Here is a 25,838-nt window from a genome sequence, read left to right as displayed (position 1 = left end):
CTAGACATTAAACAAACATGCATTGAGAATACCTACTAATACACTAAGCATACTCACTCTCTGTTTCCTGTTTGACAGCACTTTCTTTTCGAGGCAGTGTAGCTGTGATGGATTAGGTTGCAAGCATCAAAGACAAAGACAAGTTAATAAACTGCAATTTGCACAAACCATGCACAAGAGGAAGTTAAAGCTCTAGTTTAAAAGACACATGCAAAGAACCATGAGCATCAAGTAACAAGAGGTGCAACATATGTTTAGTTGGTCAGCTATTGTTTGACAAATTCTGAGAGAAAAAACTTTACTAGTCTAATGTTTTGTTTTTAATCAAATATTCAAGTAAAAATATCTATATTTGTCAACCCCTCCCCCAATACTTCTAAATGATTTTTTTTTTTTAAGTTTATGGAGCTAGTGTGCTTAAAATTTAAAAGACTACATTTGTAAGTTTTGGTTTCTGGAAAAAAAAAACAGTTCAAGTAAAAGTGTTTTTTACATTTTTTAAAAGTCATTTTATTTTATTTTATTTCGATCATAATAAGTGTACTCTTTAATCCCCATCCCCTATTTAACCCATCCCTCCCTGCTTTCTGGTGACCATCAGTTTGTTCTCTATAGTTTTAAAGTGTCTGTTTCTTGATTAGTCTCTCTCTCTTTTTCCTTTGCTCGTTCATTTTGTTTCTTAAATTCCACATATGAGTGAGATCATATGGTCAAGTAAAAATTTAATAAAGTGGAAATTTATTAGAATGAAGTTGTAGACTTAAACATTAAGCGCATCAACATTCTCACTCCCTGAAAACTCCTGAGAGGAGTCTCCATTGTACTGAACAATGTTATACCATATATGATAAAAAATTACATGAGCGGGGCTTTAAATTCATTTCAAAATATCAAGCTGAACTACTTAGTAATTGGCTTTATGAACACCTAGAATGGAAAGTATATATCAAAATACTAATTATCAGGAGATGGGTTGATAGGAGGCTAAAGCCAAAGGAACAGACTTAATACAGGAATTTGAGCTCTTTTAGGGTTATTTGGCATTTCTTTTATTCTAAAACTTCTCTCTCTATAATATTTATTAGATCAATTATAGAGATCTTGTGAAACATTCTAAACTCAAATTAGAAGTTAATGTGAAAGGCAAAGAAAGAAATTATAGAATTAAAGAGAAAAATAAAGAATATAACTATAACCTGGAAATATTTTAAAAACAGAGAACAATGTATCAACTGTCACTATCCCTACCAAACTTTAAGGCAAAACCCAAGTAAAAGCTACTAACTTGTCATACCAGGGATATGCCTATCTGTGCAGCCCTAGCTACATGAAGCTTAAGGGAGTATGAAACACCAAGGCTAGACATTAAAGTGGTAAGCAGGGATCATGCTGGAGCTCCTAGCTGTCCAATCCGAACAGTACCTTCTGGAGGCCTTAAGGTGTCACTATACTAAATTCACCAGTTTCAGAGCAAAGCCTGACACTTCATACACTTTTTTTTCTTTTTTTTGTACCCAATAAAGAATACAGAGTTACTAGTAGTGCCAATTAATTATAATTTGGGGCTCATCAAAGCCTATATTATTTATCAGCAACAAGCAATATTCAGATAACCTTTTTTTTTTTTTTTTTTAAAGTAGGGGCTTGAACTCATGACCCTGAGATTAAGACCTGAACTGAGATCAAGAGTTGAATGCCTAACCTACTGAGCCACCCAGGTGCCCCTTCAGGTAACCTTTTCAATATCTTTAAATAATCCTCATTAGACTGTATACTTCATGAGGTAGGGTCTTTGCTATTGCTGCATTCTCAGTACCTAGCAGTGCTTATTATATAATAGGTAATTAATATTTATTAAATGAATTTTCTAGGAACCAACAAGATTCTTAGTTTAGTGGAGAAACATAGAATGAAAAATAATTTTGACATACCACTTTTAAGATTTTGGAATATTAAATACAAGGGAGGCAGTAATTATATAAATGCGTATGTTAAGGGACTAAAATAATATGTGTGTGTATGTGTTATTTCAGCTATAGAAAGAAAAAATTGGTGATTTTAAAAATAATTTCTAAATTTCGTTTGCCTGCCATTTCATTAAGTACATTTGTAGAACACGAGGGGAAGAAACCTCACCAAAATATCATTCTTGAGGGGAAAATTCCATGCTTCTGAGTTTATCAAAGTAAACCTATTAATTAAAAAAGGCAATTACCTATGTAAAGACCTTAACACAAAGAAAAGATATTTGCTGGTATTTTAACATTATTCTGAATTATGTGAATTAAAGTGATGTTAAAGTTGAGTCAAAAGTGGTTCAAAAAGGGGCACCTGGGTGGCTCAGTTGTTAAGCGTCTGCTTTTGGCTCAGGTCATGATCCCGGGGTCCTGGGATTGAGCCCTGCATCAGGCTCCCTGCTCAGCGGGAAGCCTGCTTTTCCCTCTCCCACTCCCCCTGCTTGTGTTCCCTCTCTCACTGTGTCTCTCTCTGTCAAATAAATAAATAAAATCTTTAAAAAAAAAAAAAAAGTGTTTCAAAAAGAAGAGTATTCACCTGTATCTCTATGACTATATTGACTATACATTTCCTTTTGTAAAGTACATTCAATCTGACTTTCTATTCTTATTAGTATCTATGACCCAGAATTTTCAGAGCAAGTAAAAAACAAAAAAAATTAAATTTTATTTATAATTACTTCATTTTGATTCATGGACAAGTTATCTTTACAAAATTTCAGGTTTCTATTTTAATTATAATTACTATTAAAAGCTGATTTAAACACATTTTGAATCACTGAAAAGATATTTAAAAAAATTTCCATTCTACCTTATTTAGAATTTAAGTCATTTGTATTTAACTTTTCCTCTGAATTCTGTTTATTATTTAGTTTTTCTTCTCTTGTAGCTGATATCAAAATAACTGAAACTATGATTTTCTGGTGCCATCAACCATTACAAATTACTCTCCTGTTACTATTTGATACATAAGAATAAATATGATTTTAATGCTATTTTAAAACTATAAAAGTGCCTTCTAAACTTCTAATTTAAAAATATTTTAAACAAAATAATTTCAGAACTTCCCAAGAGGAAGAAAAAGAAAAAATTTAATTTTCAGGTTAATGCAATGATACCATTAAGATACTATTATACTTATTTCAAATTACATTTTTGTTATGTCATTTATCTCAATGTGAACCTTATGCTTGATAAACTTTTATGCTACTGGGATTAATGACCTCCTGAGGAGATAATTTTAGAAAGATTTCCCTTTTGCCTCCAGTTTTCATATACTGTAGAAGAGTTCTCTCAAAATACAATGGTTCACTAACAAGTGGTGACAAATATACTAAATGAAAACATTAAACATGTAACTGAATTAATATGCTGCTTACTTAAAAAAAAAGCATAACATACCCACAGTGAAACATTAACAAGGATATAAACACACTGCTGTTTAAGAACAATAACCTTTAGGATGAGTTAGCATTTCTGTTTCCAAAAGCCTATGGTCCCAAGATTCTTATCAGTATCTTTACCTAAGTGTAACATATTTGTACACAGATTCAAAACATTTCAAAAGTCTGGACTAGTATAATCAATTTATTAGAGTTGAATTAAAAAACAACAACAACAACAGTGAATTACTAAATAACTACCCACTAAAGACAGTCTTCTCTGTCCTAAAGGAAAAGAAGGGGAAGATGTGCTATCAATTTCAATCCTGTTTCCTGATTACCAGAAGTTGCTTAGGGCATAGGCTCATTTCAACAAGCAAATGCTAAACTCATTATTCTAAAGGGGAACTATGCAGACACACTGGGGAGTACACATTGTAGCCATTTAAGGCCAGGTTTTGACTTGAATAGGCACAGAACTCCATCCAAAAAGGAACTCCAGAGATGGGTACATGCAAGAGCAGAATGTGGCCTCGGCAAATCACCTTCCTCGCAACTTGATACTTTCACTGGTTATCTTTTCAAATCATATTTGTCTGTCCACTTAACATATTTAGAAGCAACAACTTTAGCATGCTTGAAAAATATCTCCTAGGAAAAATAAGGTATAATCACAGGAGAAATTTGGGTGACATTTTTACAGCCCCTTGACCCGGGAGGAAACACAAACTTTCTTTTTGATTCAAAATAGCCAGTGAGAAGTAAGAAGCCAGGAATTACTTTCATTTCCCTATAAAGAGCAATGACTTAAGAGATCAATGACTTGCCACCAACTGCTAAAAAAGGCCTTTTAGGAAGTTGGAAACTGAACTCTCAACACGTCTCTTAGCCTTGTACTTTCTCGACCAGACTGCAATTCATTTTCTGGTCAGCTACTTCTCCTATGAATAGATGCTTTCAACTATGGCATGAATACACAATTGCTGTCAGATTCATATACTACAGAATGTTAGTAAAAGCCATATTTACAGATACAAATATTTGTTCTGTAAAGTAACTATAAATCAAACCAACGCATCAGACTTACTTTTTCATTAATTCTACTGTATCTTCTTCCACCTTGCTCTGAAAAGTCTTAGAATTATTTGTCATAAATAAAACCACTTTTAATAGAATAAAAACAATGAACTGAGGTGTCTAAGCTTACCAAACTTCTTGCTTTCTTTAGTTGTGCCAGTCATCTTGATCTTTGCAACTTCAAAGAAATCTTTAATTTCTCTCTCATAAAGTCGTGATAAATAATCCATGTAATTCTTAAAATAAAAGTAACACGTACTTCTTATTAATAAAACAAATATAACAATTCAGCCCCCCCAAATCCTTCGTGCTTGCTTTAAATTTTCTGGTCTAAAATCCTGATGTATTTCATAGGATATAAAAAGTCGGCTATTTTCTGTCTCAAAAAAAAAAAAAAAAACCAAACAGGCGTCAAAACAGCAATTCACAAAAATATGAAGTTGAACATAATCACATTTATATTTTCATTTTTATGCATTATCTTTCATATATTTTAAATAGAGTTGCACTCATACTATATAAGATATTTGGGTCAGAGCAATCATGTTTCTCCAGTCTCACACTTTAATGACTATACAGTGTTATGCTTTGTTGATGTACCGCAATTCAGCAAATCAATCCCCTAGCAGAGGCCACTTAAGTGGTTTCAATGTTTTGCTATGATAGACAATGTTACAATAACCTTTTCATTTAATGAATTGTTTTCTTGGAATCATATCCTAAGGGTGGAAATACAGGGCCAAGGAATATGGGACTCTTTATAACTGTTCCTCCATCCTGCCATGTTGCTTTTAAAAACAATCATACCGACAGACACTGTCAACGGCAACAAAAGAGCACATTCAGTCAGTGTTGCCTGTCAACTTAGGGTATTAAGGTATATCAAAATAGGCTATTTTCGGGGCGCCTGGGTGGCTCAGTCGTTAAGCGACTGCCTTCGGCTCAGGTCATGGTCCCAGGGTCCTGGAATCGAGCCCCATATCTGGCTCCCTGCTCAGCGGGAGGTCTGCTTCCCACTCCCCCTGCTTGTGTTCCCTCTCTCGCTGTGTCTCTGTCAAATAAATAAAAATCTTTAAAAAAAAATAGGCTATTTTCAATAAGCTTAGGGTATTTAGGTATACCAAAATAAGTTATTTTCAATAAGAACTTAATTATAATTAGCACATCTTACAGTTTTCACAATCATTTTTTAAAAACAAATTGGATTTATTCTAGCTCAAATGGAAACATCTATAATTTTGTTTGTATGCTTACAAACTCATTTCCTCATCATATCTGCTTACTATCACATAAAAATATTTTATGCTCTCAGGAAGGATTCTTCACCAGTGGGAGACCCTATATTTTACCAAGTCCTAAGTTAAATGCCATACACAGTTTGACTAAATTTAAATAAATCCACAGGAGAAAAACTATACTTGGTTATTCTTTTAAATCTATCATGGAATCTAAGCTTCAGCTTCCTTTATAATTTCAAATTAATATATTCAGTTTTTTAAAGATTTTATTTATTTATTTGACAGAGACAGAGAGAGAGAGCACAAGCAGGGGGAGCGGCAGGCAGAGGGAGAGAGAAGCAGGCTCCCTGAGGAGCAGGGAGCCCGATGTGGGGCTCAATCCCAGGACCCTGGGATCATGACCTGAGCTGAAGGCAGACACTTAACCAACTGAGCCACCTAGACTCCCCAATACATTCAGCTTTAGAGCAGGTTTATGTTGCTTTAAACATCAGGTGCACCTTTCAAAAGGTATATATTATGTGAATATTTGTATGCTGACTCATAGTTTACCACTGATTTTCTTAGTTTATAGATATATCCTTATAAAATAGTATTTGGATGAAACATAGTATATAAATCCTTGGTTTTTCAGTTTGTAGGCCATATATATCTCCCACATAGTCTCTGTAAGGAAAACTTAGTCAAATGGGCAATTCTTTCCTATGATCTTTGCATAAATTTAAAAGCAAATATAAATTAAAATATACCCTAAAATTAATTCCTATTTCACTGGGCTGTCTCACTTTTTCAAGTTTAAATTCTCATAAAAATACTGATCACTGCAAATCAGTAAATAGTTGACAAACAGAAAGTGAGTTTCATATAATTTGTGAAATCTTCATCCGTGGTTTTTACTCAAATCATTCAACTTAACAGATTGCATTCCAATACCCGAATTGTCTAAAGTGCAATTACTACCCAAGCAATTTAAACAATTTCAAAACAGCTCTTTGGTATCTAGAAAACAGTGACATGAGCAGACTATTGAAAATCACACCCTTTTCCACTGCAACTTGAATGACTGGATACCTTTTTTCCAGCTACATAGCAGAACTCATTGGTGGGAAAGACCACAGACAGGTGTAACCATCAGTTCATTCATTTACCAAATTCTGAAGGATGTCTCTTATGAGGTGCCTCTTAGCACCTTGAACACAGCACCTTACATTTAACTATTAGGAATTTAAATATTGTTGTTTCAGGCAGTCTTTTCAACTTTACATTGTGTTGACTGTGCAGTCTTACCAAGATCTCTGTATTTTACTTTTTCTTTACACAAATGGGTAAATTCCACAAATGCAGAACTGAGGTTGAGAGAAGAAATCTGGGTAATCTTCAAGACTGACCGTCAACCTCGGAAGATTACTGGGAGAGGAAAGCTCATTTCCTCCCCAAGCATGGATGGAATATCTCTATCATTAACTGCCCTACATGAATAACCCAGAGCCACAGATAGGGGTTGTAGTCCTGGGGAGGAAGGAATCTGGGCAGTTGAGCTATTTCCCTAAGCTCTAATTATGTATACTAAAACTCGGGGCTTTGCTCAGATTCAGCCCTAAGCAGAGCTGAGGCAGTGCCTACTGATTCTTATTCCTTAAAGAATGGAAAAAGCCTTTTCTTTTTCCTGCCAGAAAGCATGAGAGCTGTGTACACCCAATCAAGTGCAAACAGTATCTGCATTTAATTGTTATTTCTTACTAAAGAAGTACTGGTTTGTCTGTTTCCTTCTTTCTTTCTTTCCTTCTTTCATTCCTCTCTTCCTTCTTCCTTTTTAATAAAATTCCTGTTTTTGATAACTTCAGCAACCAAATTAGATTATGAGGTAAAATACATAGTCTGTCAAAAGTTCAAACCACAGGATCAAGTAACATTCCTGGGTAATAAGTCAATTTCATTTACAAAGCTCAGTAATATTGTCAATCAAAACTATACTGTGAGCAGAGAATGATTCCATAAATCATTGCTAGGTTGGCTATTGCCTTGTTTCTTCACTTAAATTACATTCATGAGTACTGCATTATATATAAAGATAGGGCAATAATACTCACTGAGAACACAATTAGGCAAAAAGCTTATTGATTACTTTATACTTATTTGAATATTCACTAGGGGACAAAGCACTTGTTGGCACAAAACTCTTAAGGAGATATAATAATGTTTAATTATTCAAAATATTAATCCTCCTAAAACTTCAAAAGAAGAATTCCAGTATTGTAAATATTTTTCCTTAAGATATCTCCAAATCAGAATTCTGTTGAATGAAAACAAAACAAAACAAAACAAAATATAACATAACAGTAGAGTTGCAGAACACTTAAAAGACTAATTCTGAGAAACAAAAGTAGTCTTACCTAAAATAGCTGACCAGATAAGATATATATAAATACCCCAGGATACTTATATTCTTTTTGAAAAGCATTTTTTTAATTATACTTTTAAAATATTATTTATTTTACCAAGGTTTATGTCCTCTTTCTTATCTCAGTTTAGAAGTAAAGGGAACCAGATCTTACTTTAAGTAGGCAAAGGCACTTTGAGGAGAAAACATAAAGACTGATATACATTCAAGAATGTCCTCATGCCAAGTGTGTTCATACTGATACATTGATAGGAATGTACAACCTGCTTTTTTATCGTCATAGTGCTCATAAATTTCTACCTAATCCTCTGCCTTCTCATGAAGTATGAACCTAACACTAGAGGAAGTTGTAATAATTATTTCAGTAAGTATGAAAATAAAATGGGTTCATGTATAAACATTAGTTTCCTGGGAGAGAATAATCTTCATTATAGAACACTCTGAAAGATAACACCACTTTTTGAGTAAAACTAGGAAAAACTTTGGCTAGCAAAACTAGCAAAAAATAAGATGATTTTGCTATCTAAATTCTGTTAGGAAATTTTCTGTCACAAGCACATGGGTTGAGGGGAAGAGCTTTTATATTAACAATCTCAATATTTTTGTTTTCACTCCAAGAAACAAAACACATCACTCTTTCCAATTCAAGAACATCTTTTCAGGTCATATTGTCCACATAATTAAATTATTACTAATTATTAAAATTAAGTTATGCATTACTTAATTTTTTTATTTTTAAACTCCAAATTCATAAAAACTTAAAAGAGTTTACATGTTTTTCAGGGTATTTCAGTATTTTAAGTAAACTGCTCTTATATCTGATATATAAATATAGCTATTTATATACTGGAATTAGGTAGCAATTCTTCAGCTCCCTAAGTGACATAGTCAATTCCAATACTAAAGGTCACAGCAGAAATGCCAGAAAAGTATTGTACCCATGGCTTCCCGCCACAATGGCCATTTATTAAAGCTAAATCAGATCATGTCATTCTACTGCTCAAAGCCTACCAAAACCCCCTCCCCCAGCTCCTTCACAGTAAAAGCCAAGTCCTTACCATGGCACACAGTCCCTTCCAGATCTGCCCTGCCCCACCCCCACTTTACCTCTCCTACCTTCCTTCTAAGGTCCAGGCCCTGGTGCTCTGGGCTCCAACCCCAGTGCCTTCCTTGCTGCTCCCCCAGGACATCAGCCATGCTCTTGCCATAGACCACTTGTACTGTGCCTGGAAAGCTTTCCCCAAGAAACTCGCACTGCTCAGCCCTGCTTATTATTTTTTTTTTTTAAGATTTTATTTTTAAGTAATCTCTACACCCAACATGAAGCTCGAACTCAGAACCCTGAGATCAAGAGTTGAATGTTCTACCAACTGAGCCCACCCCGCCAGGCGCCCTACATCCTTGCTCATTTTAAAAATCTACGCTCAGATGTTATCTTCTCATGATGCCTTATTTCAAACTATAGTCTTCCCCCAGTCCCAGCATTCCCTGCTTTATTTTCGCCAGAGCACTCAGCAGTACCTTCTAACGTACTACACAACTGACTTTTTTGTCAAGTCTTTCTCCACCAAACCATGCGCTTTGAGAAGGCAAGCATTTGCCCATTTCCTTTGGTGCTGCATCTCTAGCACTTACTTAGAACATAACAGGTGCTCAATTCATATATGAATCAATGACTCATCTTCTCCAGTTGCTGACGTTTCTGGCACTGCTCTTCTAATCTCCAAGCCTAGAAAGTTTGGCATCATCCTGTCCCTTCCATCCTTGGAATCTCTCTTTTGGTTTCTATTCTCTATTCCTACCACTATCTTCCTGGGTCAGATTTCATTTCATCTGAATTATTATATTAGGTTCTTATGAATTTGCCTCATCTAGTCTTTTCCCATGTATGAAGAATGCTGTTAGGTCTCATGGCTCATCTTTTCAACATAATTTCTCACTGCTCCAGAATATGAAATTTCTGCTTCATAGGCTTGCATTCTCCATTGTCCTGACAAAAGGGCGTATTTTCCTACCTCTGTCTGCACATCTTGCTCCTCATCCCTGGAATATCCTTTCTCTCTTTTCTGGTTTATCTAATCCCATTCATTATTTAAAACTCAATTCAAGGGCGCCTGGGTGGTTCAGTTGGTTAAGCGACTGCCTTCGGCTCAGGTCATGATCCTGGAGTCCCGGGATCGAGTCCCCCATCGGGCTCCCTGCTCAGCGGGGGGTCTGCTTCTCCCTCTGACCCTCTTCCCTCTTGTGCTGTCTCTCATTCTCTCTCTCAAATAAATAAATAAAATCTTTAAAATAAATAAATAAATAAATAAAACTCAATTCAAGTCCAATTTCTGCCCTGAAGTTTTCAGGACATGGATTTTTCTTTTCTAAACTGCCATGCATTTAAACTCATTTTCAGTTTAGCACTTAATGTTTTGCTGATTGTTTTAAGTGTAATTGTTCTTCCCAGTCAGATGTGAGGCTCTCTAGAAGTAGGGCTTGTTTGTTAGGCCCCATGTGCCTGGAAAAGTGAAATGCTTGCTTAATAAAGAGGCACTCTGCACTTGCTTTATCGAACAGGTTATGAATTCTTAGAGGGCAAACACCTTACTTATATATCTTCTAGTCTCTAGTTTCTATATTGCTTGTAAAGAAATTCAGGAAATAATTATTGCATTTAACTAAACTGAATGATGCTTAAGGCCACAGTACAGCCTATTACTATATTAAGCTGAAGTTCGAAATTTAGCTCATCTTTACCCAAGTAAATAAAGTAAGTGTTCTGCCTGGTTAATGAGCACTCAGAAATTCAATTAGTTTCTGCTTCATTAAGAAGGTACTACAGTACTTCAAATGTCACTTGGGGAACTGAATACATGACATCTTGATTCTAGAAGATTATATTCCATACTCAGTGAGTAACTGATATCAAACTCATACCTTTGTTAGTCCCTCATATTTTGCATAATCTGTACTCTTCAGCCACTCCATCAACTTGGCATATCGAAGCAAGTCTCTATGAAATGGATGATGGTTGGGTAAAGCCAGTTCAACAGAGTGCTGAGCAAGAGTTGAACTCTGATCATGACCCTAGAGTGATATTGTAAATAAGTCAATAAATACATTGACAGTAAAAGAAACATGTTGCAATTGAAAAGTCTATACAATGACCAAATGTAGCCAAAGAAAAGCAAAAGAAGAGAGAAGGATAAAAACTTGAGTACTTACTTGTCTTCTTTTATCATCCGGTGTAAATCTACCGAACCTCATCACCATGAAATAATCATAAACATGGAAGAATGGCACTCTGGGATAAATCAACTACCCATTTCATCTTCTAAAGGAGTTGACAATGAATGTTTTAATCAAGGCTGTCTCTCCCATACCATACATTTTGCTATTTACTAAGCAAATAAACCTCATGATACAACTGTATCAAGAAACACATCAAATAGGGAAGTCATTCAAAACAAATTGTCTACATCTATGGTATTTCTACTATTAGAGTCTACAATATTTAAAACAACAGATAAGGACATACAGGATATAAACTTTTAGAACTAGGAAGCAACACAGATGATGATATCCTGGGCTTTCCTGGATAATACTTAATAATAGTGTAATTTTAGTTTTTCTAGAAATTTGTTAAATAACTACACATGATTTTATTTAAAAACCTTGACAAGGCTGTTATGTAAATAAATTAGTAAGTTATCAGTTAGTCTTAGATGATGCATCCTGACTTTTGTTTTGAAAAATATAGGCCTGGAAGATTATCTGTTCCAATGAGCTTATTTTCTAGAAGAAACTGAAACTTAAAGGGTTAAGTGATTTACTCAGGTCATGCTGGAGGGAAGAACTGGAACCTTAGTCATGTGAGTCACACTTCCATTTTCTTTTAAAAACATATCTAACGAACCATGAGAGACTATGGACTCTGAAAAACAAACTGAGGGTTCTAGAGGGGAGGAGGGTGGGAGGATGGGTTAGCCTGGTGATGGGTATTAAAGAGGGCACGTTCTGCATGGAGCACTGAGTGTTATACGCAAACAATGACTCATGGAACAACAAAAAGACAATACCAGCAAAAACAAAACAAAACAAAAACAAAAACAAAAAACATATCTAACAAAATCATTTTAACCAGACTCAAAAACTGCAAATGCCTACCAGTTATTGGTATCTAAAAAACAAACAAACACAATAAAAATCTTCCCAGCCCTCTTTGGAAACAATCTAGCTCTCTCTGCTACTTTGTCAATATTTGTCATGAACTCAAAGCTAGTGTCATACAGGATATAAACTCTCAGGAAATATTTCAGGAAATAATTAAAAGAGTTGAAAGATTAAAGGAGTAAATTTCCCCTTGAAAATATAAGTTCCCAAGAACAAGGAAAAGGAAAAACAATATGGATTTATTTGATGTAATTCTGACTCAATCTAATTTGCTTAGTCAGAACTTATTTGTTAGCATTCTGTTAAAATGACACAGTGATTGACTTTTGGTGCTGGTTAACTCATTTCCTAGTAAAGTTACCTAAACCTAATTATATGTGTATTATACTAGCTGACCTAAATTAGCTTATAAATATCCTGAATTTAAATGATTTTATTTTTATTTTTTAAAGATTTTATTTATTTATTTATTTATTTAGCGAGCACAGGGTGAGGGGCAGAGGGAGAGGGAGGGAGAGAGAATCTCAAGCAGACTCTTGTGTTGAGCGCGGAGCCCGATACAGGGCTCAATTTCACGACACTGAGATCATGACCTGAGCTGAAATCAAGAGTTGGATGCAAAACCAACTGACCACTGAATTTAAATTCTTTTAATTTAAAAGAGGTTTATTTTCTCTAATTTATATGCTTTACTACAGACACAAAATAAGAACTTTGGTTATGGATTTTTTAAACAATTTCTTTTAACTACAGAGTATCCAGAAAAAAATTCCTGATCTAAGGCAATGAGGAATTCTCTAGCAATTGAGAAGTACTTTAGAGCAAGAAAGATAGGAGAATAAGACATGCCAAGTACTAAAATCATCGTTGAGTTCCTTCTTCATTAAAGCTTTCAAATCAGCCTGTTGGAGAATTTTCTTCTTCTAAGATTATATCCCCAATTTAAAATGGAGATAAAAAGAAAAATAAGGACCCATTATATAGAAATTCCATATAAAACTATGTAGAATAATCAATATATTTCTAAGATTAAGGATTACTTGAGATTAAGATTACTGAAAAAAAGATTAAGATTACTGATATTACTTAAGATTAAGATTACTGATACTTAGGAAATTGGACTAGAGAAAGCAGGTAAGTATCAGAAAACTAGACTGACCAATTTAAAATAAGAAAAAGAAAGGGAGAGGCAACACAAGTTCATAGCTATTATAGATGTTATATACAAGGTATACTGTGTACAATCCCTTTCTGTACTTCTAAAATACAAAAAGCTCTAAAACCTCTGTTTAAATTCAGTGCCAAATCTATTTTAATGGCAAAACTTGACCTGTACTGACATGAGGCTATTTATAGTGTTTGGAATGACTATTTATATTTTTTGCTGTAGGAACATTGTGTGCTTAATCACAGGGCCCTGCTCCAGGCCCTCTTGGAGTGGTTATATAATACATAGTATATGTACTATATTACTTTACTAAAATCTGAAAAATTCTAAAAACACAGCTGACCCCAAGAGTTTTAGATAGGGGAGCATGGACCTATGTGAACATTCTTTGTTGGCTGGCTGACTAAATATAAAACAATCACATCTTCCAAAAGAATCATTGTGGACTAAGAGCTACAGTGTTGAAAAATGCAACTATTCTATATATTTGGAATGCCTGGTCACCTACATGTTTTCTGTGAGGTAAAGACTAACAAATATGAAAATAATTAATCATTTTAAATAAAACACACAGTTATTACCACTGGACTATACTTCAACTCTCATTATAGTTGCCAAAGGTTAATTTTTAAAAATTCTTTATTAATAATAGTATTAGAAATCTTTCATCATCCCAGTCTTTCTCATTAATTTTTCTCAATGATTCAAGACTCAAAATTATTGTTTATGTTCTTCTGCAACTGTTTATTCAGGCCATTACATGTTAAGTTATATTACTTAATTTAGTGTCAGGAAAGTTCTTCAATTAAAAACCTTCTCCCCTAAAAATGGAAGAACTAATTATTGTTTGTAGAGGATTTTACGATTTATAAAGCTCTTTCACATGTTACTATTCAAAGCTTTCTTTTGCAAACAGCATTTTAAGATCACCATCACCTGAAGAATTGCCTTCTAATATGAAGAACATCATGATCTTCAAACCATTACTATCAAGATAGATTAAATGTGATTAGTGCTAACAGAAGATTTAATTTTAGAGAAACTGTTCTAAAATAACTATAGGAAATAGGAAAATTACATTATTTAAACTGTTTAATTCAATCACTAATATAAGTTACGGTCACTTCTAGAATTCTCATGTGCACACAACTTTATTCTTTATATATTAAAAAAATTAAGACATTGCTTAAAGTTTCTTATTATATCTTAACTATAGGAAACAACTGAGGGTGGGGGAATGCAGTAACTGGGTGATAGGCATTAAGGAGGGCACTTGATGGAATGAGCACAGGGTGTTGTATGCAACTGATGAATCACTAAATTCTACCTCTAAAGCTAATAATATACTATATGCTAATTAAATGGAATTTAAATTAAAAAATAAAGTTTCTTATTATAAATAATAATAAATTAGTAACAATAACAATTTATTGAATGCCTTTTGTCATGTTGGGTGTGCTCTCTTGCTCTTTCTATATATATAAGTTCTAATGTTCACAATAACCTTGTAAAGTACTTTGCTTCTCATTTAAAAAATAGCAAAACTTGGGTGCCTGCGTGGCTCAGTCGGTTAAGGGTCTGACTCTTGCTTTTAGCTGGGGTCATGATCTTGCAGTCGTGGGACTGAGCCCCCTGCCGAGCTCTGTGTTCAGCTAATCTAAGACAGACACATTTTCTACAAACTTAGTACATTATAAATTTTCATTAGCGTATATATTACTAGGATTTGTGGCACAAGGAGGTTAATTAACTTGCTAAAGGTCACCCAGCTAGGAGGTAGCAGAGTCAGGGTTTTGAATCCAGGAAGTTTGGCTCCGCCGCCGTACTCTTAACCACTGTAACTGATTTTCAAACAGAAATGATACACTCATTTCAAATGCTGAATAAATTCTCAAGATTTGGGAACTCTTTCTTTCTGTGTAGTGGCATGTTTATTTTTGTTTTCTTAAAGAAAAAAGAAAGTCTGAACACAGTTCCAACAAACATCACAAAAACTGATCTTAAATAATCCTAACTCTAAGCTTTTTAACTACAGATCATTAACCTATGTTTAGGAAATGGTGAAACATGCTTAAGGAAACAATTTTTTTTTTTTTTTTTTTTAAAGATTTTATTTATTTATTTGACAGAGACAGAGAGAGCAGGAACACAAGCAGGGGGAGTGGGAGAGGGAGAAGCAGGCTTCCTGCTGAGCCGGGAGCCCGATGCGGGACTCGATCCCAGGACTCTGGGATCATGACCTGAGCCGAAGGCAGTCGCTCAACCAACTGAGCCACCCAGGCGCCCTTAAGGAAACAATTTTTGTGAAATGAACTGAACACTGGTGGTATATTTTACAGGCTTTATTTTACTATAGGATGTTTCTGTAAAAATACATTGAAAGAAAAATTCCCAAGCTTAAGCATATAGCAAACCCCCCACAATTTCAGTTTTTCCCAGTTGTACTTTTAGTTCAGTGGATAATCAGTTCTCATCATATTGCAAAAGAAAATGTACAGAATTATGAGGTCTCTGAAGAACCCAAGGGGGACAAAAAAGGCAGAAAAGAGTTATCCTTTCAAGCCGAATCTTTCAAAAGACAACCAAAATAGTTTTTTTTTTTTTTAAAGATTTTATTTATTTGAGACAGAGAGAATGAGAGAGAGAGAGCACATGAGAGGGGGGAGGGTCAGAGGCAGAAGCAGGCTCCCTGCCGAGCAGGGAGCCCGATGTGGGACTCGATCCAGGGACTCCAGGATCATGACCTGAGCCGAAGGCAGTCGCTTAACCAACTGAGCCACCCAGGCGCCCCCAAAATAGTTTTTTAAATACATACATTTTATGCAAGTATTTCCTCAATTTCGTTAGCCTTAATTTGGCTGCGTGTTTTTGATATCAGAATCCTAATTAGTGTAACTGACCTGATTCTCTAGTTGAATATCTTCTTAGATATATAAATCCCTTGTAAGTGTAAAAATTATAGGTAAGAGTCTATAATTTCAATGGAAGCTGAGTGTGTAAGAAGACCTAGAAGAGTCAAAAGAATCTAGTCAATTGTTAAAAATATTACTCTATTATATGTATATATAGTAAGAAGTGAATATTAAAAAAATGCATTTCAGGTTTTATTAAAGTAATATAGCTATGTGGAAGTACTAATATGAAAGCTGTATCATAGCATGCTCTGGATCAGTGATTCCCAAATGCGAAGATGTTTTTTACTGGCCTATGGCACTAAGAAACAAATAAAATGATGGCAGAGAGTTTCTCATAAAGGGAAATGTATTTAATCTGGAAATCTGAAGTTATATTCTTTTCGTTTAGTGCCAAGACAAAAAGATAGTGAAAGTAGATGGCAGGATTTCTTTTTTAAAGTTTTTATTTGGTAAAATAAAAAATTGGTGACTTAGTAAGTCTCCAAATTTTATTTCTTTTAATTTTACTGATGTATGAATTTTAAAAAGACTGGGAATCAGTGCTCTTAAATTACTGTTATGTTGTGATCAACAGATTATTTCCACTGTATTCTTCTATACAGTAGTTACATAAGTCGAATATACATACATTTGCCAAAAACTGCATTGCAGACTCTGTTCAAGTCTTATTTTATCCATGATGCCATACTTGACTACCTAAATTCTCAGTAAACTTACTTTTGATTAAAACTTTTTAGCACTTGTACATACATATATAAACTATGTATATGTAGTCATACAATTAACAGTTTCATATATGCATTGCTGTAGAGCTTTAAGCACATTAGTCTTAATGCCCTCTTAGAAGCATCTGGAGTGTAGAAGCCATTTCTTATTCTTACATATGGAAACAAGTATTTAAGAGGCACACAATGAAAATCTGCCGATTGACAGAGATATACTATAATATGGTAATCAACTTTTCCCAGCTCATTTGTTCCACAACTGGGAATAGAAAATACCCATGTTTCCCAACTCTTTCGCCAGGTGACCTGATGCACTGAATTCAACACACAGAAAAATCTCTTTTCTGTACTTGGGACACCCTCCTCCACTTTCTTCAGCATATCCTAGGTTGTTGCAACATTCTGGTTTTTCAACATGCATCACTCACATGTAACAATACATATTAGATTTTCAGAACTGGAAGCATTCATAGTAAACAAAGCCATTAGTTTAAAAGGCAAGGAAGCAAAATCATAAATTAACTGCATGTTACAACAAACAATGAAGGGTGCAGAAAGGACTGCTGTTTACCTACAGTAACATTCCAACATTCCAACATTCCAACATTCCCAATGCCCTCTACAAATGTGGGTAACATCACTATCAACAATGTCATTTTTAAAAACTATGGAATTGGGAAGAAATAAATATTAAAATACTAATGCAAAAAAAAATTTGATTATTTCCTGTGTGACTTCTAGATTTACTTTTTTATTGATACTTTTCAGGTCAAGTGAAACATTAAGAGAGTCTTCCCCAATGTCTCCCTTGCACCCTTAGCTAGATGGGCTTCCTTTATGCTCACAGGTGTGACCGCTACAATAATATTTACCCTTCCTAAGTGTATCTCCCTCCCTCCCCTAGACTGTGAGCCACTTGAGGACAGGATCAGCCTCTCACCTATATACCCAAGTAAATGTCTGGTATGTATCCCAATCACCTGGTAAAAGGTTTCTAAATAAATGAAGGAGTGAGTGAGTGAAAGAATAACAGGAAAAGAGGCAAGCAGAAGGAGATGAAATGCCTTTCTGGCCAAAATAAACGTTCTGCTATGGGACATTAAAAAACTGCTATAAATATGGTTAACAGGCAGCTTAGGTCAGTAAAGTTATAATCTTTTAAGATTCTGCTGCTGTTAAGTTTAGCAAACTTTATAGGGAAAAAAAAAAAGAGAAAAGCTTGAGCCAAATCTGATGTACTCACAGGCACCGAAAGAAAGTAGGACCTGTTATAGAGTTGAAGGAGGGCCTGAGTAAACTAATCAGAAATAAAATATAGTAAATACAATTGTTTTAGAATACTGCAAAGTGAAAACAAGATAAGAATCTAATGTTTCAGACAGCATTTCTTGAACAAAATTTCTCTCAATTTTTTTTTGTCCAATAACTTTAATAAGAGATGAAAAACGTAAGAAACCTGATCTATTATGCCAGATTAAAATGTCTTCTATTCAAATCCCTCAAAGGTACTCTTAATATTGTTAATATTATTATTGCCACAACGTTAATTATAACCTCCTTTTCCATATAAAAATGTAGACAAAGGGTTTATATAAAATTAAATCAAATGGAATTTGTAACTCAGCCATAGTCATTTTTCTCATATATAAAAATATATACAGCCAATGAAACATTTAAAACACTTGAGTCAAGTCCTGGTTCTCACCTCAAAATACTGAAAAATAAAATAGGCTAAGCAGCAAACGTAACAAGTTTGGACTCACTTTTATAAATAAGAACTTATAAATGGTATATGTAATAAGTAAGCATAGTTATTTATTTGATTTCTATAATCAGAGAGTTTTAGCTAGAAGGAACTAGACTGTCTACCTAAGGAGACAGTTGAGGCCCAACATACACCTATGAGCAAATACTTAAAAATCTTATTTAAAGATCTCAAAATTGAATAAACATGTGAAAGAATGTGATCCCAAATAAACACATTACAATTTTTGTGGAAACATATATATCAAAAAGCTACAGAAACATGCCAGTTTTATTACTGAAATAAAATTACCTGTTGAACAAAAACGTTGTTGAGGTGACTGGCCAGTCTCCGGGCAAACTGCTCTCGCAAATCACTGAAACGCTGCTGTTGCTGTCTGACTGCCAGGAGCATGTCATGGCCTGAAACCAGAACAGTTCCTGACTGATTTAACAGGTAAAGAGATTTCTCTGATCTTCAATGAATACATTTATAACAGTATCCACATTTCTGTTTTGAAGACCCCAAAATTTTATTGGTTTATTCATCTGCTTTATAAAAGAAAGGTAAGCAAGAGGAGAAAACAGTGTAGTACAGTGGTTCTCCAAGTGTGGTCCTGCCTCAGCATGATCTGGGAACCATCTCCATGATTCTGAGCAAACTCAAGTTTTGGAACCACTTGCCTAACAAAACCTCCTCATGCTCTCTGGTCTAATCAAAGCATCAACTCTGTGCTAGGTTCTGTAGACTGTACTAGAGAAAAATCATGGTGTTAACTAGAGTCACTGAAGATCAATCACAGGAACTAAAATGAAAAAGTTCTTAGTGCCAACAGAAACACGTTTGGAAAGAAATGAAACTGGTTTGAGGAGCTAATACTACAGTCACCCTAAACCACTTGCCCCATGTATTTCTTGTTAAAAGCTTTATACCAAGTTACAGGTTTAGTCTCAGATTCTTGGTCAGATTTTATCATTTCTAATGAACATACCTGGACGGAGAGCTACATTCATGCACTGCAGAAGGGCATCAGCGGCATTGGTGCAGGCCTCGATGCCTCTAGAAGAAGCAAGATCTCCCTCCTGAAGGGCCTTTATGTGACCTTTGGCCAGGTCCATGTGGTTCTGGAATATATATAAATACACCATTTGCACATGTAATTTTGGGAAATTTACAGGTAAGATGCTACTCAATACTATCATAAGGTCTTTGGAATTATTTTATTTATTTATTTATTTATTTATTTTTAAAGATTTTATTTATTTATTTGAGCGAGAGAATGAGACACAGAGAGCATGAGAGGGAGGAGGGTCAGAGGGAGAAGCAGACTCCCTGCTGAGCAGGGAGCCCGATGCAGGACTCGATCCCGGGACTCCAGGATCATGACCTGAGCCGAAGGCAGTCGCTTAACCAACTGAGCCACCCAGGCGCCCTAGAATTATTTTAAATCTTACTCTCAGAAGGAATTTAGAAAATGTTTACAAATGGGTTTTATATATTATATTTTGTTTTGTTTTGTTTTTGTTGGTGGTAGCAATTTATCAACATACTTACCACAAGAAACTCTATTTCAGACAGGAGTTTTACATTATTAGTGTTACTAAGATGAATTAGGTGGTTGCTTTCAGAGATCTGATCCATTTGTTCTTTTACACTTTGGAGCATTTCCTCATAACTGCTCAGTTTCAACTCAATCTGATCTACCTCCTTTAGAGCCTCATCCAACAACTTCATCAGGATGTTCACTTGCTTTTCAGAGGCCATGATTGATTGGATGTTGGCCTACAAAGTGAAAAACAAAAGTAACTCTTCATATTATTTAAATGTATAAAAGAAGCGTAAGATGAAATATTGCTAAATCCCTTTGATACCTGAATAACAAAGATTGGTATGCATCTAAACATTTATTTCAGTTTATCACTTTATGTTTATGTTCTGTTTTTACACAGTATTTCAAGAAGATACACTTGCCTCCCTATCAAGGTTAGGGACCATGCCTCAGTATTTTATATTTTCTCAGACTGTACAAGTAGGGTTCTGTCCCACAATGTATCATCAGTGTTGATATACTCCCATTTCTTTTTTTTTTTTAAAGAATTTATTTATTTATTCGACAGAGAGAGCAAGAGTACACAAGCAGGGGGAACAGTAGAGGAATAGGGAGAAGCAGGCTCCCCACCAAGCAGGGAGCCCGATGTGGGGCTCGATTCCAGGACCCTGGGACCATGACCCGAGCCGAAAGGCAGATGCTTAACCATCTGAGCCACCCAGGCACCCTGATATACTCCCATTTCTGACACTTCCAATTCTACCAGCTATAAAAATTTCCTGTACTTCTTAACATTGTTGTAAAATGCTAAAAAAAGTATAACCACCTGTGTAATACCTTAGTCAAGAGGGTAGCAGTGGTATATCAGTGTTTGAAAGATACACTGAACTAATTTATAACTGTAGTACAATTGGTACTTACATGATGTGGAAGAGCCACGACCATAAGACCACATGGCCACAGACTATATATCCATAAGATAGCTCCTTCTATTGTCTTCTTTCTTTTCTCTTTCATTTGCAACTACTGTATGTTTTTTTCCAGGCAAAGCAGGAACAAACCATCATCCCCTTATCATTTTCTAAGTGACTCTGACTATTGATTCTAAATTTCCTGAAATATGGAAGCTGTCAAATCCAACATAAAACTGGGAAGCAAGGTGATAACTTGTAACATACATGCAATATCCATTAGAAAAGAAAATATAAACCACTAAGCCACACTAAGAAGGCAGGTAACAGGGTATGAGGAAAAAACTTGGACCAGACCAGGAATGAAAAGAATTTCATTGGACAGTTGATGCTATAATTTCACACATTATTTTATATGCTATTCATAATAAGTCAACTGTAAGTGCGGCCCAACCATAAGAGTCAGCAGGCCTCTGGGCCACTGAATAGATCTCTCAAGTAGCAGACCTGGGGCTCGACCTTGTCCAGGACAATTTCCACTTAAACAACTTGAAGTTTCTTCTAGGCTTAGCTTCCAGTGAGTTTTATAAACTTGTAAACTTGGACTATTTGTGTAATCTCTGGGCCTGAAGTCAACCTCATAAATTCTGTACCTTTCATGTACAAAATGTCAAAATTCTTTGTCTTTAAAATATTCCTCATTCTCTGAGGGTTTTTCTTAAATGCTTGCTTTGTTTAAACAAAACAAAAAAACACACGTTCTTGTTCTAGATTTTTCTCACATTAGTGGTGTTATTTTTAGTTATGTCTTTTAGCTTTTTACTTTCTAAAGATGTGCATTTAGTTTGTAGACTCAGAAACTGTGCATACAAATTAAAAAGAGCTATCCCAAAACATTTGAGGAGGGGAGCCAAACATCCTTTTCCCCTGGCTCCTTGTTTTCACTATCCTTACTCTGCTCCATTTGAGTAAATGATTCACTTATTTCAAACTAATTTTTCTATTTCTGATTTGTACCTATTTTTTTTTTTTTGAACCATAAAAATGCTATTCTTTTGCACTGAATTATTCTGTGATGTTTCAGAGGCTGGGGGAAAGCAACCCCAAGTTGGTTTCTGGTCGGCTACTTTTTACTTCCATCGCTTTGTGTCAAGAACCTCCCCAAATCCCCAACCTCACCCAACTGCCTTCACTGGCCTGATTAACAGGAATGGTTCTGTCTTTTGAACAAGAGCAGTGAAAGATAAGCATCTGGTAATGTGCTTACAGAGAGAGATGGCAATAATCACACTATAAAGGCTTAGGTGCTGAGGCAGTAAAATCTGAACATCACCGGTCTTCTCAATCCACTACACATCATTCATTTACAGATTATAAAAAGGTCTTACCCCATCCAGCACCTGCAGCTCTCTGGACAACCTTTCTGCAAAGGCCTCAGCATTAGAGATTGCACATTCACAGCCTTCCATCATTATTTCAATATCCTGCTCTTCTCTTGCATTTAACTCTTGGTATACATCTACTACTTCTTCATCACCTCCTGTCACACTCTGATTTTCTCCACTTGGAACAGACTCTTAAAGAGGGTAAAAATTAAAAATAAAGTAGTAAAAAAGTAGGAAGACAATAACACGGTACTTATAGTCATTTATAAGCACAGGTCACATTTAGTGGCTGAAAAATAGGAAAGGGTGATTCAGAATATTAAAAAAAAAACCTTATTTTTATGAAAAAATGCATGTTAATATGTTTACTGTAACATTTATTATAACAAATACAAAGCATGCAGTCTAATTCGCTCACTTTTAAGTGTTAAAATAGGCTTTAGAACAATTTCCCAAAACATAATTAAACTACAAAAACAAATGCAAAACCAGAAACAAAACATGTGGAAACAAGCCTAATCTTTTTTTCCTATCTGATGTGGTTTTTGCTCTAACAAAACAATGACTATGAATTTAGGGCACATAAAAAATAATTTGCTTTCCTTTTTTTCCCCAGGTAACATTTTTCTTCTGTTCTTTTTTGTCCTTGTTATGTTTTTTTTTTCCAAATAACTTTTAGTTGAAATGAAAAATGTATTCACAATTTATTTTGGGTATTAAAAATATTAAATGGATTTTCCATTTCTTTGTTTAAAACAATTTCACATGCATTAATAAAATTTCTAAAGATCAGGTATAAAAGTTTTCTCAACAAGTCTACACAGTAAGAAGAGCAACAATAGCATGGACGTTTGAAATTACAAAAATTTAACTAGTCTTCATGCTTCTTAACAAAAGACCAAGAGGTCAAATGTAAGGTGTCTTCTGGATAAACGTTTCAGTTCAATTTTTTGAGAAAATACATTTAGTTTGTGGGATTTTATATAAAGCTTGAGGTTAGGAGAGGTAAAGTGAAAAAAAAATTTTTTTTACCCCCTAACTAAAACTCTAAATAAAGTTATTGATTTTCATAAACTGAATGGGACACGATTTAAATCACCACCTCTGGAACTTTAAATATTCATTATTTTGTATACAAATGAAATACTTACATTCAGCATGACTTGACATACGTTAATTTGTTCTAGGGAAAAAAACAACTAACTCAAAGTAATAAATGATTTACTCTTAAGAATGATAATTAGGCAGATTTAGATAATGTCCCAGAAAAAAAAAAGGAGGGGAATAAAACTTTTGGTACAGGCAATTACAGATTACAGTATATAAATAGTTCTTTAGACAGGTATCACCTAGCTCCCTGGCCTTTGAACGAGTCCATTTTAGCTCACATCTGACAGTTTATTAGCCACTAGGGGGCAGGGACTGCCCAAATCATTCTGTACAGCTCCTTACACAAGCAGTTTATTTAAAATAAATAAATATTTTAAACGACCATAACTGCATCAGAAGTATTTTCTCTTCCATGAAACAGTCCTTTGGAAGTCAATAATGAATCCTTTCGTTAATTTTATTACTATATGGATTTTGTGGTAATAAACTTGTCCCTATGCACAATTTCATAAAATATGCAACCAACAATACATAACAATGGCAAGTAATAAAAAATATATGGAATAGAATAAAAAGAAAAGGTGTTACGCACCTTCTGTAACTTTAGGCAGTTCTGGAGAGTAAAAAGTATGAAAAAAGCAGAGGAAAGTAAGCAAAGAATATTAGCTGGGTAGAAAAGTATACAGGTTTAAAATTTTAAAATACTACCCATATTTCATTTGAACTTCTGGTACATCAAAGTTTAAAAGACAACGTCCAAATCAAGTACAAAGTGGAAAGATCCACAGAAACTAAATTTCCAGAGTTAATTCTCTTATTCTTTTTCTGACAATGACTAAAAATACATTTATCTTTCTATTTTTTCTTTCTTTTAAGAGACAACACTGACTAGTCCTTGGAGAAAACTGGGAAATAGATCACTTCCTGAGAATTATTTTTAGGTCAGCTGTGACTCATGCATTTAGTCTAGTTATTTTCACTCAAGGCCCCAAAACTTTACCCAGACATTCCCTCACAATAGATTAGTCATAAAACACTGTTAGAAAGGAAGAGATTGAAACCATTTAAAAAGAACACATGAGTTATCTGTTCAAGCTGGCTTTTAAGGATTTAAGTCAAAGATTTCTTTTTTAAAATCTGGTTATAAGAATGAAAAAGAAAAAGCCAAACAAAAACTTGACTCTACTTCAACTGCTAACAAAATCCTCCTTTAAAAATCTTAAAAGCCTTCTGCTGAGAAACCCCACTTACTAGCATAAATACTCAGTTGTCACCGATAAAAACCACTAAAGTTGCCACTGTTAGCATTCACAGTGAAGTCTTACTGGGATGATTACTTATCTCTTAAAAGGATAATTTCTTATTTGTTTTCTAACATCACCCAAAGCTTAGACACATTTATTGTTTTTTTAAATGGGAATCAACGGCTATGATTTCAAAATCCATTAAAACATTTAAACAAATTTGCAGATATTAAGAAAACTATTCTCTGGACTCCACTAAACCAAAACAACAGTTACTGATTTATGGAAAATGATTTTCACAGTGAGATCCTTAAGGATCTTCACAGTATTCCTAAAATTGATCTGAATTAGGGGTAACTTTTATAAACATGAAAATGTCTACACATTGCTTTAGGCCTTATAAAATTAAAATTTTTTTTTTTTTTAAGCTAGGCATTCTAAAAACAGCAATATTCTTCTCATTGATCAGGGTAAAATTTCTTAATGAGGGAAACCAGGTAGGGTATGTATTTTCCCATACTGTTGGCTCAGTGAAATATATTGGTTTAAAACACACCATAGGCAACGAGTAACATCTGGAGATACACAATATTTAAAAACAGAATAGCAATCATTCCCTCATCAAAATGTTCAACCCCGAAATGGTAAAAAAAATAAATAAGTAAAATAAAATAAGAGCCGTTCAAAACAAATTAAACCACTATTCAAGGCATGAAAAATTACCATCAATTTCTTGAAGGTCATTCCCTTAACATATTCAATTGCCAAGACACTGGGGTCTAACGTTGGTGAGATGTCAACCCCGAGGGCTACTCC

At 34.5% G+C, this 25,838-nt stretch overlaps 1 protein-coding gene across 5 annotated transcripts in view; it reads right to left on the bottom strand.

Annotated features, from left to right (window-relative positions):
* Positions 1–25,838, bottom strand: part of EXOC1 (exocyst complex component 1) — a 68,293-nt gene that overhangs the window by 20,860 nt on the left and 21,595 nt on the right. For 2 of the 5 annotated variants that reach the window (XM_064584512.1, XM_064584516.1), the window contains exons 5-12: positions 22,672–22,859; positions 20,378–20,605; positions 19,815–19,947; positions 19,136–19,245; positions 18,323–18,376; positions 11,036–11,185; positions 4,605–4,710; positions 58–102 (exon numbers count right to left, since the gene is read on the bottom strand). In XM_064584512.1, coding sequence (XP_064440582.1) covers positions 58–102; positions 4,605–4,710; positions 11,036–11,185; positions 18,323–18,376; positions 19,136–19,245; positions 19,815–19,947; positions 20,378–20,605; positions 22,672–22,859 — 1,014 coding nt within the window. The remainder of the gene's footprint in view (positions 1–57; positions 103–4,604; positions 4,711–11,035; positions 11,186–18,322; positions 18,377–19,135; positions 19,246–19,814; positions 19,948–20,377; positions 20,606–22,671; positions 22,860–25,838) is intronic. The other 3 variants (XM_064584513.1, XM_064584514.1, XM_064584515.1) reach the window with 3 other exon arrangements.

Source organism: Mirounga angustirostris, unplaced genomic scaffold, assembly GCF_029215605.1.
Source record: "Mirounga angustirostris isolate CCGP_5_RB_7025 unplaced genomic scaffold, mMirAng1.0.hap1 SCAF_2, whole genome shotgun sequence".
Lineage (NCBI taxonomy): Eukaryota > Metazoa > Chordata > Mammalia > Carnivora > Phocidae > Mirounga > Mirounga angustirostris.
The sequence above is the reverse complement of the archived record's forward strand: the minus strand, read 5'-3'. Positions and strand labels throughout refer to the sequence as shown.